The following is a 20,443-nucleotide window of genomic DNA, read 5'->3' as shown; positions in this document are numbered from 1 at the left end:
ACCGAACTCTTTAAAACATTATTTACAGAGACCCAACAGTACCACCATGAGCAAGACCTTGGTGACAAGGGCAAGGAAAAACTGCCTGTTAAAAGGCAGAAACCTAGGACAGATCCTCCGGCTCTAGGTGGGTGGTCGTCTGTCTCGACCAGTTGGGGTGAGAGAGAGAGAGAGAGAGAGGCAGAGAGAGAGAGAGCGAGAGACAGACAGACAGGTGCACAGCGACAACAGTATTGGCAATAGCAATCTATCAGGACCATGGCAGGAGGCTCCACTAGGATCGATAAGAACCTGCGAGACGAGAAAGCACAAGAACTCCGGGGAAGAAGTGGAGTTAGTAACATGCATTAATGGAACATGAATGAGTGCAGAAAGAGAGAGGAAGGGAGGAGCTCAGTGCACCATGGGAAATCCCCCGATAGTCTAGGCCTATAGCAGCATAACTAAGGGATGGTTCAGGACTCACCTGATCCAGCCCTAACTATAAGCTTTATCAAAGAGGAATGTCTTAAGCCTACTCTTGAATTGAATTATTGATTATTGATTGAATCAACTACATATAGAACATAGCTCTACAGTTTATACACTGTTTAATGAGCAACTGTTACTTCACTTAGGTTATAAGTTGTAGTGGAAATTTGACATATATTCTTAAAAGTGATCATTGGTGGAAGTTTCCAGAAACACTCCACAGATACAGATATTCATCACTCATATACATTCAGGTTATAGATAATAGATTAGATATTGTCTGTGCTGTGAGCTGAGTCTCATGACTCTATAAACCATTATTCAACCACAACATATGTGAGAGTTATTAAGACACTTCCTGCTTCATATTCAGCCTCAACCCGCAGACCATATTTTATCATCTGTTCAGCAAGCAAAACTTTAATCTGCAATCGTAAAGTTATTAGAAACTACAGCCGTCAGATACATACGGTAACGCGATCCGCCTCCCGACTCAAACGCTAATATGACACCAACACCTTTATTCACCAAATATTTTCAGCCTTCATCAGTGTTTGGGGTTTCCTTTAATACTCACTAAAGCACCAAATGTGTAATCCTCTGAAAACAGTTTCTATAAATGCATTTCCTCCTGTTTGTTTGATAAAAGTCTTGTTTTATATATTTGTGATGAGTTTTGTGGTTGAATGTAAATGTCAACATCATCAGCATAGAGTTGTTGTTGTTGACACTGACATGGTCTTCTACATCAAACTGTTACTATTGTGACATCATAGTGACATTGAATGTAACTCAGGTTATTCTCTACACAATTATAATTGACCTTTCCTAAGTCCCACCCCTTTATATGCTAATGTGCTAAGCTAATCTATGTTAAAAAGACAACCACATTTTAAAGATGGTTAAAAGATATTCACTCTATTACCTGAAATGTCAGCTAACTAGCTAACTAATGATGATGTAGCTGGTTAGCAAGTGTTTTGTTCTGTAGCAAAATGCTAGGTAACTAGTTAACTAGCTAGCAAACGATACATATATTTCGCTTTTATTTTTTAACAATTTTCAAAATGTGGTTGTCAACAAACATACATCAACATAGATTAGCCTAGCATATAGCATGTATAAGTACAGGAAAGGAGGAAGTCGACTGAGGTTTGGACCGAGGCTTGCTCAACTGTTATTGGAGCACAGAGCAAAAGGGGGCGGGACTTAGAAAGGGTCAATTCATCCTGAGGGGAACATGAATGTCATCACTTTGCATCCAATAGTAGTTGAGATATTTCAGTCTGGACCGGTTTCATTTGAAGACTGACTGCCTCATGTTGACCTCCTCAGATGAAACATGGCCTTGCTCCTCTTGGTTTTGGCGGCCGCCGTCTTCGTCTCCATGGTCCTCCTGGCTGTCGTCTGCCTGCACTGCAGGAACAAAGGCCCGCTGGGTGGGTCGCTGTCTCTCTTCACGTTGCACCATCATGTGGTTAAAAGCTGGTGCACACACTCATGATAACCTGACCTATAAATGACATCCTGTGGTTAAACAGGCTCACAACTAAGTTTTCACACTGCTGATGGTCAACCCTACTTACACTTTGATTTTTGGTTTAGCTGTTGACAGATGATGTATGATAACATTATTGTTATTTGTATGTTTCTGTTTCCACCCACCAGTCTCCATCAGGCAAGCAAATTCTACAGAGGAATACATGCCGTAAGTCTTTTCCTCTAGTCTACATGGGTGAAAGATTTTATTTTTATTGTTTATATTGTTTTATATGAAATAATTAGTAAGATTTGTCTAATGTCTCTTTTCTTTCTTTCATTCAGATCCAATCAATTCAGAGTTATCCATCCATGTAAGTCTGAAATGGTTGAAAGAGGTTTGTAATTTCTGTGAAACCGATAAAACTGAAACAGGAAGTAGTTGGTCGGTTCAAAGACTAACTTCCAATTTATTTAATTTTAATACAAAAAGATAAGAAACACACAAGAACAGCAACACTAAACTGAAACAATGATTTTAATAATAAACAATACCTGAAGAATAGAAAAACCTATTCATATATTGTGTCATAAGGATATAAAAAATAAGGGACTATATTTAGAGATGTTTATATTTGATGACTTATTCAAGAGTTAGATACATGACCTGAACAGTTTGCTAGTTTATTGTGTGAAACTTTTTGTTTGCTTTGTGAATTTAAGTAATAATCACATTATGACGGGCTCAAAATGTACATTAGTTTCACATCATATCAGAAGGGAAAATGTACATTAGGAACTTGGAGGTCACATCAAGATTAAAACATGTGAATGTTATTTTACAACCTAGAAAATAACAAATTATGAAATTTGTCCTAATTTGTCGTTAATTGTAATTATGCAGAAAATAACCTAAATTACATTCAATGTCACGATAAGGTCACAGTATTAACAGTCTGATGTAGAAGACCAACCATGTCAGTGTCTCATATTTCATGATGGTGATTACGACTCTATGCTGATGATGTTGACCTTTACATTGCTCTTGTTTTTAATGATGATGATGATGAAGGTGACTTTCTCTCTGTTGATTTACAGCCCAGCCAAACCTTGGCCTGAACTCCAGCCACCCTTCCTCCAACCTGCTGTCACCTTTGTGAGTTGTTCTTTTTATTACGACACACACCTGGTTCACCTGCCCAGGCCACATCAGTACCTATATAAGTACCAAAGCGGACTGTAAACAATACATAAATACTAAATAATGATAAAGATTAGTCAAAAAACATAGTTTTATTGTAAGTTAAATTACTGGTACAATTAATATTAGAGCTTTGCTTCATTTTACAGTTTTTATGTCAAAGTTTTGTGTCCTTGATGTAGATTTAGTAGCCTTGATCCTGACTGGTGATCCTGGTGGGCGGATATCAGTCACTGTTTTAATGACTTGACTCGACAGAAAAGTGACTTGTGACTTGAGTGGAGACATGCAACTCAATGACTTGTCTGTGTTCATTTTATATTTTCAGTTTCAGTTCCCCCGGAGGGAATCTCTTTTAGTGATTTAGAAGAAATTAAGAAATAAATTTGCTTTTATAAAGATATTATTTTGTTCGCTTCACTGAATATCAATAATTATAACACAAATTTAATTCATTGCCATACTTTTTGAACAGGTTAGATAAAATTGCCTTTAGCTTTGTCTTGTCTTTATAAAGGTCACCTGTGTGGTGGATAGTATTGGCTGATAGAAGCTTATTGCATATAAAGTGCCTTCTGGAAGAGTCCTGCTGGTTCTTGTCTCATAGTGATGGAGCTGGAATTGTTGGTTGTACCCTCACACCGGTCCTCTGCCCCAACAGTTTGACCTCTCAGATCTAAATAGAGACACGTGGACTTGATTTTTAAGAGACTGAACCGGGACAACAGAGGACATCTCACGTCAGGGTTTTTATCTGGACAGAAACTTTGTACCTCGGGTCCAACACTTTGCTGTCTGATGTGTTTTTCTTCCCTTTTCACATTCAGCTCACCTTCAGTTGTTCCTGGAACTCAACGTAGACACCGATCCTTCACCCCGACAGAAACTGGTGAGATCCTGCTTTTCTTCATTATGTCTTTTTCCAGTGTGATGTTGTCCTCTTCAGGCTTTATTCACATTTAAGTAATGTTAGTCTTTATTTCATGTGTAACCAGTGAGATGTACCTTCCTGCAGTTTATCTCTGACGTTAGAGTTGGTTCATACACTTTGATGTCATAACTGTCGAATCTTAATATGACTCTTTCTATCCCACAGAGAGTATTCCAAGTTATGAGAATCCAGCAGATGGTAAGATTACGTTTGTTTGTTGGTCTCAACTTCGTAATTTATTGCAGGACCTGAGACTTGGTTGTCAGGACTTTGGACAACAGTGTCTCTGCTGATGATGTCGAGCTGACATTTTGTTTTCTTTAGGACCTGATTACATAAACACAGAGAGTGACCCAGAAGACCCCGGATACATGTAGGTTTGGTGTTTTTTTTCACTTCTTTAAGGCTTCAGCAGTAAGTCGGAGTCTGATCGTCTCTTCTTCTCTGGTTTCTGCAGAATCGTGTTGCCTGAAGGTGAGACTCAGAATCTGAGCCGAGCCTCTACGCCCAGTTCAGGTACGTTACTACGATTATCTGAGATTTATGCATAAAAACATTTGGAGAGTTAGTTAGATAAATGATGATGTTTTGTTATAAGTGAAACCGTTAGTCCTGTTTTTATCATTTTAATACTTTCTGTTATATTATGAAACATCCCTGAGGATCAGCTGATTTGATAAGTGAACATAATCAATATTCTGTGAACTGATCGGCTGTTTGTTTCCATCCACAGACGTTCGACACGATTATGAGAACGTCCCAGAGAAGAAAGGTGAGCCGATCTGTTCTGTGTGAACTTCAGTTCATTTCCATTGTTTGCTCAGTTTAACAATAGATGAATTCCCATAAAGCACCACAGTAACTGTGTGTCCTTCTCCGTGTCTCCTCAGAGGACAGAGAGTACCTGAATGTGGATCCAGACTTCCCTTCAAGTGAGTTGGACGTTCAGTATTCGGATCACGTGATGTTCTTCCTCTCATGAATTCCCTGTTACAGCTTTTGAAGACTTCCAGAATCCTCGAAGTGTTTTCTTTCCATCTGGATGAAAAAATGTTCAGTCTGTCGCCAAACAAGTTTCCTGAAATGTATTTTTTAATCCAAACAAACAAAAATGGAAGCTGAAAATGACTCACTGCTCATTTGTATGACAGGAACCATAATTTAAAAAATAATATATATATTATCAGTTGTATTATTTTATATTAAAGGTTATATACAAAATGCACTTGCCACTAGATGTGATGCTAGAGCACCAGCATCTCAGACCAGACAACGGGCGCTACGGTCCACCAGACTCCATACACAAAAACACTCATTTTACCTCGCAGATCATCGTAAACATCGTACATCATGTGACACTGTAGCTTTACAGCTGGAATAACAGTTTGCTGATATATAACTTTTAATGTTTCTTTTCAGTATTTTATATTATATATTGTTTTTATATTATATGTTGTTTTCAGATAGTAGAATCGGTCTGCAACATAACACAGTATCATAAACTGTATCATAATACTGTATTACAGTATTATAATATAGCTCCATTTATGGAGCCAACTAACAGACTGGCAGAATAATCAATAATAAAAACACTCGTTAGTTGCAGTTTTACATTTTGGACTCTGATGTGTAATTTCATGTTTTCCATCATTATCAACACCAGAATTGTCGACCCAAAGCGACAGCGATGACGAAGACGATGATGACGATGAGGGGAACTACGTCAACGTGAACGAGGGGACGCAGGCTGACTGACCTCTGACTGCCTGACCACAGTGAGCTTTTCAACTGCCATCTACATCTCTCTGCCTCCACCTTTAAACCTGCGACGGCGTTAATTTAAAAGAGCTGAACGACTGAGAAAAGAAACTGAGAATGAAGAACGACTCTGGGCGGAGAACAGGAACTCTTGTTTCTGAAGGTTCAGCTGAGGCAGTTTGTCTGATTTCTGATCTGTGTCGTTGTTCCAGTCAGAGGTTTTAGGTTTATCAGGTTTCTTAAAGTGATCTAAAAACAATCCAGCTGGGCCCAGATTCAGAAAACAGATTTAAAAAGCGTCTGTGTGTACATGTTTCTGTTTTATAACTCAAGTGAAATTAAGAACATGAAGATACATTCCCTCTTTACACACACTGTACTTCAGTTAGACTCAATCTCACGTACAGAAAATAACCCATTATATAAAATGATCAACCCGTTGGACACTCACAATTATCCCACGATTTCTATCTTCTATCTTGAGAAGACAACGATTGTTTTCTTCAGCTAAATTAATGTTTAATCCAAAGATAACAAAGCTCAATTTCTTTAGATGACAAAAAAAATAATTTTTGATCTTGAGATAAGGCAATAGCAAGCCCGTCTGTTCGGGGAATCTGCCTTTTGTTTGCTCTGAACAAATTATTCAGATGTGATTCAAGATAACGACATAAACCAGATAATTGCAGCTGCATCCGTGTAAGGAATCCGCCTTGATACTGAGATAAATAACTTGCGTTCTTCAGAGCAGAGCCCTTCAGTCTTTTGCTTTCTCCAGATCAATTAACTTCATATCTTGAGATGACAAAATAATTTACTTGTGATTTCAAGAATTAAACAAAATAATTGCATTCACGTCGGTTTGAGGAATTAGCTCATTGTTTTCTCAAGAAAACCAAATAATGTACTTTAAATCTCGAGATAACGACATTATTGAAATAATTGCACAGCAGTTCGAGTCAACAGGCTTTTGTTTTCTCAAGATAAATTAACTTATTTTGAGAAAACAAAATAATTAACTTGTGATCTTCAGATAACGGCATAAAAAAAAAAACTGCTAACGCGCCTGTTCTCGGCTTCCGTAGTTTTCACATTTTATAGACAACAACAAACGTCTATCTACGACTAACTGCTACATGAGCTAAATGCTAACATCAGCGTATAAAAAATAAAAGTCTGAACCTGATCTCAATCCATCCAAAGTAGAAAATAATTTCTACTGCACACGTTTAGGTTTAATGTTTCTTTGTAAATTTGACCTCTGAACATAATTACTGTTGGATAGAATCACTGTGAGCACCCACAGACAGACTGAACACGTAACGCGGGGAACACTAAATTAAAATCCAGAATAATCGAACGGTCGTCGACAGGCGAGCGGTCGACACAGTCGTTCTCCTGTCAGGCTTCAGAAAATGTCACCAAAAGTCCCTCGTTGGTTCAGATTCTTCTTCTTCTTCTCTGTTTTGCCTTTTTTAACTGCGAATCGTCTGTTGTTGTCCTCACTGGTTAACCCTTTCCTCCACAGCGCCTCATCACGAGAGGCGTGTCCATGTTTGAGCTTTACTTCGATTTTACTGACAACTCCTGAGAATGTTTTTAATTCACCAATTGTTGTTTTGTTTTCTACTGTATTTATGTGTTGTTACCATGGTTACTGTTGTCTCTGGATCTGTAATCCACTTGTGTGAACTAGAGATGTTTTTGGTTTTTTTTAACTACAATTCAATTAAAATGTAAGAAAATGTTGAACTCTACTAGGATTCATTTCTCACTGTAACCTGCTATTAAAGAGTGTCGAGGTGTTAAAGCTGCTGTTGTGTAATAGGTGAGTCAGATCTACGATTGAGGAGCAGATATGTAGAAACTGTAGTGAACTCATGACTTCCTACAGAAGCACAATAATCTGTTATATAATCAGCAGTTTCCTGTGTTGACCATCTGTTACTCAGCTGCTGCTTTCTTGATCTGGAATGAAAATAGACCTTTTATTCTGATTTATAGTTGTACGTCTCCGTTATGAGCGTTTATACTTGTGCACCGTCTGCGTAGCTCTGCTAATCGCTCCACCAGTTCCTCAGGGTTCCCACTCCACCTGGCTGTTCTCCTCACTCGACTCTTATCTCTGACTTCCTGTCTGGTGCCACAATGTTGACCCAGACTCTGCACTTGCTATTTGATTTGGAAGATTGACCAGATTCTCTATGTTGTTTCTGTGTCTGGTGTAGACCAGCTGGATCCTACGCAGAGCGGAGAGACGCCTCTGGGGCCGCGGTGCTTTTGAGCATTTTGTAGCACGTGTTAATCAGCGAGCTTCAGAGGTGCTGGTAGGTGGATTTTATTCCATTCAGACTGAGCCAGGCTAGCTGTTTCCCCCTGCTTCCAGTCTTTATGCTAAGCTAAGCTAACCACTAACTCCAGCTCATCTTCTCATCTTACTCTCGCAAAAAAAGTGAATTTCTACCGTCCAGGCAGTCGTCAACTTCCACTCATTCATTAAAGCGAGAAACCTGAGAGATTTTAAAGTTCTGTAGATGTACCGGAGGTTATTTTACTTTGAAAGTCTCGTCCCATTTGCTTTAAAACAAAACTCTGAATTGAATCCAGAAGCGTTTGTTGTTTGTTTTCAGTGGTTTTATTATTAATGAACTGGTTTTGTCTGGAAAAGGACAGAGGTGGGACGGGGAGAAAAACTGTTTCCACCAGTCATCGTTGTCAGTCCACCTTCGTGTTCAGGTGTGAAAACAGTTTGTATTTACATTTTTAAATCCAGAAACGTTGCCGTGTTAGCCGTTTCTGTCTAAAGATGTGGGTAAAAAGGAGGACGTGTTAGTCTGGTGTCAGGAGGTGGGAATGTTACAAGTTGTTTGAGTCGGGGTAGGGGTGGGGGCTCGTCTTCCTCGCTCCTGAATCCAGCTGTGACGAGTTCAGTTTGCAGACGGGTGGAAGGACAGCTGCTGGGAGGGGTGAGCCTGGACCTGAACAGCTGGAAGACACAAAATGTTTCTTTAAAATCTATTCTTCACATAAGATTCGGTTTTATTGGCTTTATGGTGGCTCACGGGACCAGAGCCGAGTTTTACCTTGTGGGGGTCCGATGTAGAAGTGTTGCGGCGCCCCCTGCTGGGGGTTGGAGCCACCGGCCTGCTGAGGGGAGACGTAGTGCAGCATGACGGGCGGCAGTCCGTGACCGGCAGAGTGGTGAGGTCCCGACATGTGAGCCTGCGGAGGACAAACGAGAGACTGAGACTACGTCCACACTAAAGTCCACAAAGTCCACATGAACACAAGCAGATGACGTCTTCGTGGCTACACAGACGATGAATTAAGGATTTATTTCCACCAGAGTGGGGATTGTTGGAGAGACTAACAGAGATCATCTGTTTGGTAAAATCAGTGGTTTTGTGAATGGAGTCTGGTGTGCCGGTGCTCCAGTGCCACCTCTGTTCACCTGTGTGAGCTGGCCGATGGAGGGGAAGCCGTGGGGCAGCGGCTGGTGGGTGGGGAGGCTGTACCCCTGCATGGTGTAGGTGGCCTGCGGGGAGCTGTGGCCCGGCTGCAGGTTCGGAGGAGTGGGAGCAGACAAACCTCCAGAGTGGAACATGGACTGAGGCTGAGGACCGGCCTGACTCGACTGAGAACAAACACAAACACAGCGAATGAAGATAAAACCAACCACTGATTAAATAACAGACGAACAGAGACAGCCCAGATAGAAACTAGTTTTATTCAATCTAACAGTAAAAAGGTTTTTACCACAGAATCACGGCTGCTTTTTATTTTAAGGATTAAACATTAGAGGAACTGTTTTGTATGTTTCGTTCAATTCTGACCAAGAAAATCGGACTGTAAAAGATTGATGATGTTAAATGATATTTGCAGCCGGTTAACGACAGCAGTCCTACCTGAGTGTGTCCTGGACTGGGCGCTGTGTGCTGGGGTGGGGGTTGATTCCCAGTGGGGGTGCTGGAGGGCTGAGGATGATGCATGGGGCCCGAGTGGTGAGAAAACGACTGAGCTGAAGACAGAAAAGAGAGAATTTAGCAACTTCTCAGTCATCAGGGGGAGTTTAACCACTGCTGGCGTAGCAGCAGAGGGACTCAGCGGCTCCGACCAGGACTCTGACTCTGGGGACGAAGACTCGGCGGGTTCAGGCAGCGACAGGAGAGGAATGAAACGGAGGAAGAGGAGCCAGTTTGTAGCCAGTTAATTAATCGTATTGATCAGTCAGGATCAGTTATCTGTTGCTAACAGTCTGCTTTCATATCACAGAATCAGACAGTATCTAATTAATGGACTGAGCTTTAATTCTTCTTACCATACATGGCCTGCTGTGGCCCCGGCTGGCCCTCAGCCTGGCCGTGGTACTGGTGGCCAGGAGGACCCATCTGCTGAGGAGCCCCGGACGTCAGCATCCTGGCCCCCCCCTGCAGCATCGAGTAAACTGCCTGGAGGTCACGACACAGAAGAGAGATTCTCATGTTAAAGGTTTCGACTCATTTAGTTGATTTATAACACTTTATAAAACAGTTTCTGACGGGGGGGGGGACATTATATAGCCAATAAAAAGATGATTAGATAAAATAACCTTTTAACTTTAAATCTACAGAATAATAATCAGATAGAGAACTGGCTGAGCTGATGGAGAGTCAAACTGTTTCTTTCTTGTTCCTCCACTCTGACATTTGAACTTTGCTGTTTGTTTCCATCCATCTGTTTCTGCTGAGCTCAGTTTATAACCTCAGTTTATAATCTGCAGGATTAAAGAACCAATGATCACTGAGACTGTCAGTGTGTCCACACGTTCAATAACATTAATAATAAAGTAGTTTTATGTCTGGAGAGGAGGAATATAACATTAATGTGTATGTTTAAAGAATCATTGTGTGTTTGTTACTTTAGAATGAGTTCCTCTCTCATGTTGAACCACCGTGTTTGTTCTGCTGATCAGACTGATTGATCAGACTGATTGATCAGACTGATTGATCAGTGATTATCTGAGATAATGTGCGTCTGCAGACTCTCTGTGGGCGACCTCGTCAGTGCGGCTGCTGCAGAGCGACGTTAGCGATCAGCTCTGAGAGATCTGTGAAGGTGGTGAATGAGCACAGTAACATCACACATCCTCTTTAAAATGATACACAACGTTTCTACGGTAGCCCGGAAGGGACAAACCAAACACTGACTGTAGATTCTCTTTTACACACTGGACCTTTAAGGTTGTTTCTGTATGAACCTTCATTAAACTGCACTGTGATTGGTTATTGATCCGTCCCGCTGTGATCAGTGTGAAGAAGAATTCAGATCCTTTAAAACCACAAACCAGATCTCATAAAGTCACCTTGAACATGAATCTGTTTGATATGAGGAAGAAGAGGATACAAGAAACTAATATTATACAAAAATATAAATGTATATACTTTAAGATACTGCCAGAGCCAAATCTATTTTACTTTTAATTGATCTTATTGTTACTTTCATTATTATAAATAACTCTTTGCTTTATTATTATTATTATTATTATTATTATGAGAGGTTGGGATTGTGGGAGTATAAATCAGGAAAATGTACTTAAAAATAACAGTTTTACTTATAATACTTTTGTTTATTGCATCATTATTATCTGTGTTAGCATTTTACTGTTGGAGCTCCTTTATATACAGTTCAGTCCCCTGGTTCCCAACCTGAGGGGTCGGGGCCCTCCAAAGGGCCACCAGATGAATCTGAGGGGTCGTGAGAGGATCAGATAATAAACATCAGATTACGTCTATTTAGATTATAAACGGATCCTCTGGTTGAAGTGTCCTGAGATGTTCTACACAAATAACAAGAAACTGTAAGATGAACGTAATATATTATATTATATATATTAATATATATATTATTATATTATATAATAATATACATAATATTATAACATATAATAATATATATAATATAATATATTATAGTATTATATTATATATTATATAATAATATAATATATATATTATTATATATCTTATTATATTATAATATATTATATATTATATTATATATTATAATATATATTATTATATATTATATATTAATATATATAATAATATATATTATTATATATTAAAATAATATATATATTATTATAATATATAATAATATACTATTATATTATAATATATATAATATTATAATATATAATAATATAATACTATATAAGTTCTTTAAACATTCCCCGTTTTCATTGTGTGTAGATTTATTAATTTATTGGACCTTTAAATCCACAGTGACAGTGTTCTGCCTCGGTACCTGTCCGTGGTAGTGGGGGGGCATGGCCTGGATCACCTGACCGTACTGCAGGTAGGACTGGGGGTACGGGGATGCCACCAGCGGGGGGCCTGCTGCCGAGGCCGCAGCTGACATCATCGGGGACGCTGAGGTCGGGTGATGGTCCGGACGCTGTCCCACCACCGGGCCTGAAACAGCAGAACACAGTGTGTCACTGCTGGGGGGGGGCCTTAGAGTATCTGAACCCTCCTACAGTCTGCACAGAGGGTAATAACACTGGGTACCTTTGGCTCTGGGGTATTTGCCCTGGTTCACAGCTGACATGGTGTACTGATACATCTGAGGAGCCTGAGGAGGAGAGGGAGAGGAGGAGGAGGAGGAGGTTAACATCCACTGTCTGACATAAACCACACAAACAACCCCCACCAGAGGGACTCAGACCTGGATGGAGTGTCCCTGGATGTGGATTGGGGAGACATAGGACAGGTAGTGTCCAGTTGGGCTGCTGTAGATGGCTCCTCCTCCTCCTCCTCCTCCTCCTCCTCCTCCTCCTGTCTGTCCCTGAGGAGGCAGGACCACAGAGGGGCTGGGAGGGGTCGGTCGAGGAGGGGTTGGGGTCGGGGCCGGTTTCTGTCAGACCACATGGAGAGAATCATCAGACGGGATGATGATGAAGTTACGTTCAGATGTTTGTGTGTTTGTGAACGCTCACTCACCGGGACCGCGGCTCCTTTTACCGGCTGAAATTCTTTTGCATTCGGATTCAAAGTTGAGTTTTTCACTTGCCTGCGAAAAAGAAAAGGACAGAAAAGACGAATTCAGCCACAAAATATTTATAAAAAAAGACTAAATAGATATAAAATAACACGACAGAGCAAAGAGACAATAAATGAATAGTCAGGAAGTTTGAGCAACAGATCTGATCCTTAAACTCTGGATTCAGATCAGGAAGAACTACGTATAGAAAGCTCAGGAAGAAGAAAAGAGGAGGAGACATTGAGCTAACTCTAAAACAGTAGATTGGCCCACATCAGTTAGTAACCCTTCATTGGTTTGGGTTGGTTCCTCTGCAGGTAGTTCACAGTCAGAAAGGACTCGCTGCAGTTACTCACACTGTAGCTGCAGCATCCGTTCGCTCGCCGCCCTCTGCGCAGACCTCCTCGCCGCCGCCGCCGGGGCCGGGGCCGTCTGGGTCGTCCCGGGCTGCGACCCCTCCGGTCCCGAGGCCACGGGGGTCGAGGCGAGGGGAGCGGCCTCAGTGGTCTGCTGCAGGTCTTGTGCAGAGGAGGTGAGAGGTTTGGGTGGAGCGGGGGAGGAGGAGGAGGAGGAGGAGGAGTCGGCAGGTGAGTGCTGAGGAGGATCTGCAGAGGCCGGACTCGCTGAGGGGGAGGAGCTGGGCTGCAGCTGGGAGACACAAACATCCTAACTTTACTCAGACTGCTGGTTCACGTTGTTCCTCGTCGTCTTTCATTTGATCCAGTAAAAGTTGGTAGATTTGTGTAAATGTTGATAAATAGTATATAATATTATATTATATTATATTATATATAATTATAGTTATAAATCCAACATTTTCTGTAACATATCTCTGAGACTTTCTCTCTCCTCACCCTGAACTCTTTGCCAAACTTGCGGAGTTCCTCCAGCTGAGACCTCTGCTGCACTGTGGGAGCTGAGAGAGAGAGAGAGAGAGAGAGAGAGAGAGAGACCACAGTGGGTTATAGAGACTAATTATAAAGTGCTGTGTTTGGATATTAATACCTTATATTAGAATTATAAAGGTTATGAAGAGTTTTACCTTTGCTGCTCTTCCCTTCCTGCAGATTGGACAGAGCTTCACTTCGCTCTTTAGCCGCGGCGCTGAGGATCTCATTCACTGTGGAGAAATGTTGCTTTAAGGTTGATAGTTGTTCTGGAGCTCAGATAATCTCAGAGACGAGCTGATGTTCTGTTACGTTTAGTCTTTACATGCAGTTTATACTCTTGTCAAGTTTTATAATCAGTTATTTGTTTAATAATTTAAATTATCAAGAGAAAACATTTGTTCATTTAAGCCTCTAAAACTTTCTGCTTTTCTTTAAAGACTAATTATTTTTCCCAAACAAATGTTTTGAACTGAATATTTTCTTCTGCTATCACAGCCGTGGGTCATCGGGGGTTCGGACCCCGTTAATATTAGTTATTAACCCTTATAGCTCTTCTGTAATGCTCGTCCCTCGCTGGGATTCAACAAATAAACAGACAGCACAAAACAAACAATACGTTTGTACATTAAAAATCACAGAACTCAGCAAGAGAGCAGGACGGTTGCAGCTAAAGCGCCACCTTGTGGCCGAATGACGTCAATTCAACATCTTCCAGGAAACTGAGGAACTGTACGGTTCATAAATTATTTTATGTTTTATACAAAACGTAAAATGCTTCAATAATTACTGCTTAATTACATTTTTATATAATAAATGTTTAATATTAATAATAAAAATATTTTGCTGCTGCTTTACAAACTCCTGATGCCTGAAAACTTTTATAAACTGTTATTTATGTTGTTTAAGAATCCGTTAAAGCAGCGGTTCAGTTTATCGTAGTCACCTTTCAGAAAATGAGGATTTCTTTCTTTGTTCCTGAAGTCAGGACAAAATGAAACCTGATGGTTTTCAAAATAAAAGTATTGGTTTGAGTTAATGTGACTGTAGAATATATTTCTGTTTATGTTTCTTTCTGAATATTAACACAACGATCCCGACCTGAAACCTTAGAACGAACATCTCACCATCGACAGGGAAGAGCGGGGTGGGGCCGGTGGGTTTGGTGGTGGTTGTTGCTGTGGTGACAGCGGAGGGGGAGGAGTCCAAGAAAGCAGGGCCGACCAGGGGGAGGTCCTGGGGAGGGGCTTCTGGTTTAGGAGCACGAGAGACTGGAGGGGGGTGGGGGGGGGAAGCAGAGAAGGAGGGAAGTGAAAACCAGTTTGTGTTTATTTACGACAGAAAGACGGCGTTCTCTCCATCAGAGACCTACCGGCAGGAGAGGACTGAGAGTTCGGGGTCCGCAGGATTCTGTTGCTCTGAAGTCTCTGAGACTTAGGGGAAGTTCTGGATGTAACTGAGAGAGAGAGACAGCGAGAGACAGAGAGACAGAGAGAGAGAGAGACAGAGAGAGAGAGAGACAGAGAGAGCGACAGAGAGAGAGACAGAGAAGAGAGACAGAGAGAGAGAGAGAGAGACAGAGAGAGAGACAGACAGAGAGAGAGAGACAGAGAGAGAGAGAGACAGAGAGAGAGACAGAGAAGAGAGAGAGAGAGAGAGAGAGACAGAGAGACAGAGAGAGAGACAGAGAGAGAGAGACAGAGAGAGAGAGAGAGAGAGACAGAGAGAGAGAGAGATTGTGAGTGTAAAACAGAAATAAAGATCATAAACTAAGAAAGGCGTCAGTGTCTGTCCTCCATTGAACCTCGTCCATACCTCCGTTAACAGATGAGCGTGTGGCGTCGGCGAGCGCCTGCGGATGGGAGAGGGAGTGCGGGAGAACGTGATTGGAGCAGGGAGGGCTGCCGGCCGCCGGCGGGCTGCTCTGCGATTGGTGGGGAGAGTAGGCGGTTCTGACGGACAGCGGGCTGCTCCGGTCGGACGGCGGTTTGGGGGAAGACGAGCCGGCTGGCGGGTGTCTGGAGGAGGCGGGCGCGGCGGTTCGACCGGAGCCTCCGGCCCTCATGCTGCTACCCGACAGGCCGATCTCTCGAGCCCGCTGGGGGAGAGGAATGTATTTACCTTCCCTGGAAAAGAGAGGTGGTGAGAGGATAAAGTTCTGCTTCTAATCAGAGAGGAAGTCCAGTCACTTTATTCTGGAGAAAAACAGGAACTCAAACATTAACTTCATTATTCTCATTTCAGTTTGAGTGGCAGATAGAATATCTTTAAGGTCGGGGTTCGGACTCGAGGCGTTACCTGCCGGCGGAGGTGAACCCGGGGCTCGCCCTCTCCTCCCTCTCTCGGACCACGGAGCTGTATTTGTCCTCCTCGCTCCGGCCCTCCTCGTTCTCCAAAGAGACCCGGCGGCGGTACTGCAGGCTGCCCTCGATCTCATTGGCTAACCGAGCCGCCCGCGCTTCCCGCTGTCGGTAAACCTCTGAGTTCCCCTTCTCCAAAGGCATGCTGGGAATCCACACAGGAGGAACAGTGTCGTTTGACTCGATGCATTATATGTCATTCAGTTACTAAGTTACAAGAATAAGATTATGTGAAAAATCACTTCACCTTGGAACTGCAATGGGCTGCATTTTAAAATGATTCATTAATTTTTTTCCCATATACATTTACTGTATAGACCCTGACTTTCAGTGGGTCAACTCAGGATATTACTTTCATTTTTACTTTTGTCTTAAACACACTGACTACTAGTTCTGACCGCAGGCATCAAACTGTAAACACAAACTCAGCCGGTCGGAGACGGACTCACGTGTACATGGAGAGGCTGGAGTCGTAGGTGGACTTGATGCCGTACGCCTCCTCGTTAAACTTGAACATCTCGTTGGCGTCCCAGCCGTTAGACTGAAACAGAATAAAACCATCAACAGTTAAAGTCTCTCTGTGTGTATGTGTGTGTGTGTGTCTCTGTGTGTGTGTGTGCGTACTCACTGCGTCTGATTCCAGCTCAAAGTTTTCTCCGTTTCCATTTCCGTCCCACCTCTGCAGAACCTTCTCCCGGTGGTCCCCGTTGACCCGCGTTGAGCTGATGGCGGTGTCAGTGAACGTGTCTGAACACACACACACACACGCCACACACGCACACCGCGCACACACACACACACACACACACACACACACACAGATCAACAACAGTGTTATTAAGTAGTATTACTTTAACTCTCCACCTCCAATGAGCTGCAGTCTCTAATCTTCACCTCGTGAATTTTATTTATTTAAAGAAAAAGTTGCACCTTCTAAAAACACTTGTTTGTTTCTGTTTGTGTTCATTATGGAGCCTTTAGAGGTGTGTGTGTGCGTGTGTGTGTGTGTGTGTGTGTGTGTGTGTGTCCGTGTGTGTGTGTTACCTCTGACAGCAAAGCTCAGGTCGACATCGCGGCAGGTCATGGTCACCAGGTCGGCGGGGCTGAAGATCATGGTGTCAGTGATGTCTTCGATCTTTGGTGGAGAGGACTGACTCCCTCCACCTTCCCTCTCCTCCTCCTCCTCCTCCTCCTCCTCCTCCTCCTCCTCCATCGCTCTGTTTGTGAACAGCGTCCACAGCCAGCTCGCACTGGAGGCAGACAGAGGAGCACACAGGAATCACTTACAGCAGCGGCTCTGATCGGACTCAGAGGTTCAGTGCAAAGAGGGTTTTTACCTGCGAGCTCAAAGTCTTGAAGATTCCCTCGTACACGGCGCCGTTCTTCACTCTGACGTCGCAGGTGGAGCCCTGAAAGCAGCAGAGAGGAAAACTTCAGTCTCTCTGTTGACACCTGAAAGCGTCACCAAACCAAAGGGACAGTTCGGGTTGCTGTAGTGACGTTTAATGAGGTCACTTCCACAGTCCACAGCCAGTGTGTTACTACAGCAGACGGAGACAGGAGGACCAGCGTCAGGAGGACCAGCGTCAGGAGGACCAGCGTCAGGAGGACCAGCGTCAGGAGGACCAGCGTCAGGAGGACCAGGAGGACCAGCGTCAGGAGGAAATCTACTGCTGCAAACTCATTTTAACCACATAAAAATAATAAATATCGAGTGAACGTTAGATTTAGAATATTTTTATATGCTCTAGCGTTCACTTCAACTGATATTTATTATATTTATGTGGTTAAAATCTGTTTTGTTGCTGCGGCCGTCCACTGACCGCTGAGCGCCGTCTGCTGCAGCTAACACTCTGTTACTGTGGATAAAAACCAGAAGTGACCCTTTAGGAAGAATCTCTACTCACCACGACCGCTGTGAGGAAATGAAGCATCCTGGCGTTGTTGTAGACGCCTTCAAACATCTGCAGAGACAGAACAATGTGAGCAGGTTGGAGATTAAACTGTTTACATGCTAAATCATCCACAGAAAGGTTGAAGGTCAGGATGTGTGACAGGAAGTGGACCGGCTGCGTTCGTTTGATTAACAGAACGATATAAAATAATAGTTTTAAAGTCTGATAGCGTAAACAAATAAAAACATAAACATTTGTGGTAAATTATTATTAAATTAACTCGATTAGTTCAGTTTTGTTAAATAATTCATCATTTAATTCATTTTTTATAGAAAATAATAAAAAGTTGTTTCAAGCCTCAAATTATTCAGATTTCTGTCTTTTACGTGCTGAACTGACAAATACAACTCAATATATCTGTTTATATCTATATTATCTTATCTTTTATCTGTCACAAGCTGATATTTGTCGATAATATCTCCGTTAACAAACACAAAAGTCTGAGTTATTATATTATAATTAAAGACAAAGAACATTTATCTGTTTTAAATTGTGTTTACAACAAGAACAAATCTATTTTTAACTTCAGCTGTTGTCTGTTGTAAAACCCACTGACAGAATATATATTTTATATTCTATTTATTTATTATTATTTATTTGACCGAAAAAAAGAGACAAAACAAACAATAAAAGTTATAATTTTCTATCATATAAGATATTGATCATGAGTTATACAGTGTAAGTCTGACACTGTGACAACCTGATGGCTTTCAGTTTGGTAATTAGATATTTTTACCTGTAATAGAGTATTTATACGCTGATGTATTTCTACTTTTATGTAAGTAACAGATTACAGCTGCACAAATAATCTGAATATTATCTAAAATCACAACATTCAGGTTAATATTTAATAAAGCTAAAATGTGACAAACAGCATTATAATTAAAGTACAGACACACTTTTACTTCCATATATAAATAATAAATATATAATGTATTGAACCTGGGACTGCAGTCCTGTTTAAAGCCCCCCCTTTTTGTTTAGCTCTGCACAGACTGTTCCTTTAAAGGGAGGGAACAGCTGAAGAACAGCTGAAGAACAGCTGAAGAACAGGATGTTTACAGGCTGTTTACAGGATTATTTTCACTTTCATTTCATAATAAACAACAACAACAACGAGCCTCAGCTGCTGGTAATAAAGCCGCGGAGCAGCCAGCACTCACCAGGCTGCTGAGGGGGGGGGACTGGCTCTGTGACGGCGGCTTCATTGTGTTCCTGCTCCTGCAGGAGGTGAAACACAAACAGTCAGCGAGCAGCTAAAAAGCATCAGCTGCTCCTCCGACAGAGAACAATAAGCCTGAAAGTGACACACACACACACACACACACACACACACACACACACACACACAGAGAGAGAGACACACACACACACACACACACACACAGACACAGAGACACACACAGAGAGAGAGAGAACAGAGAGAGAGAGAGACACACACACACACACAGAGAGAGAGACACACACACACACACACACACACACACACACACACACACACAGAGAGACACACACACACACACACACACACACACACACACACACAGAGAGAGAGAGACACACACACACACACACACACACACACACACACACACACAGAGACACACACACACACACACACACACACACACACACAGGCTCTCTACAGGACACAGCGGGGGGAAGCTAGCTAGCTACAGTTGTTGTTGTTGTTGTTGTTGTTGTTGTTGTTGTTGTTGTACAGAATAGTAAAAATCAAGCTAGCCTAAGTCGGCTAACGTTGCTAGCTTTAGCGCAGACGTCGTAGTTTTAGCGACAGAGACATTAAACGAGCCGCGGGAGAATCCGACGTTGGCGCCAAACCAGCGGCGGACATTAGAGAGCGGTTATACTTTTTAGTCATGTGCATCCCTGTTGTTCCAGTCGCGTCGCTCCGGTGGAAAGTCGCAGGTTTGACAGGCCGAACACGATACACCGCTGAAAAACAACAAAACACAGCGACGGGGGCGCTCCATTCGCCAAAACCCGGCGAGTCCGCTGCATGTGATACGGGGCGACTAACGCGGGCGGGGTGGCTCCAGGGAGAATAAATCAAACTTTTTCTTTAATATTTAGATAAAAAATGTTTTTACTGTGTTTAAAATCACCGTTTTCAGTAATGTAGGGGCTCACAAAGTGTGCGTGTTGTCGAGTATTAACAGTAACTCAATATCAACCGCGCCACGCCGAGTATCTGTAGCGAACGCACCGACCTCAAACCCCGCCCACTGCTTTAATGTAACCGCTGATTGGACAAATGTTCTGTCAATCATTCCTGACCTTGTTTCTGATTGGCTCAGCTTCATGTCAATCATTCATCTGACGGGCTGAAGGCCGTCCTAAAGGTCACATAAGGAAACTGA

At 42.2% G+C, this 20,443-nt stretch overlaps 1 protein-coding gene across 1 annotated transcript; it reads right to left on the bottom strand.

The window, feature by feature from the left end:
* Window positions 1-8,452: 8,452 nt before the first annotated feature.
* atxn2l (ataxin 2-like) lies at window positions 8,453-20,064 on the bottom strand. Its single transcript, XM_051389029.1, is given in 25 exon segments — window positions 8,453-8,826; window positions 8,924-9,062; window positions 9,292-9,474; window positions 9,746-9,858; window positions 10,159-10,288; window positions 12,126-12,292; window positions 12,389-12,452; window positions 12,546-12,734; window positions 12,821-12,890; window positions 13,217-13,269; window positions 13,272-13,508; window positions 13,715-13,776; window positions 13,903-13,980; window positions 14,875-15,018; window positions 15,120-15,203; window positions 15,563-15,873; window positions 16,046-16,252; window positions 16,557-16,648; window positions 16,736-16,854; window positions 17,152-17,272; window positions 17,274-17,357; window positions 17,445-17,516; window positions 18,015-18,071; window positions 19,226-19,283; window positions 19,934-20,064. Coding segments are annotated over 25 exon segments (2,910 nt in total). The 5' UTR covers window positions 19,951-20,064; the 3' UTR covers window positions 8,453-8,767.
* Between the last annotated feature and the right edge of the window lie 379 nt (window positions 20,065-20,443).

The sequence above is a fragment of the Dicentrarchus labrax genome, unplaced genomic scaffold (assembly GCF_905237075.1).
Source record: "Dicentrarchus labrax unplaced genomic scaffold, dlabrax2021, whole genome shotgun sequence".
Taxonomy (NCBI): Eukaryota; Metazoa; Chordata; class Actinopteri; family Moronidae; genus Dicentrarchus; species Dicentrarchus labrax.
This window is presented reverse-complemented; position numbering and strand designations above follow the sequence as displayed.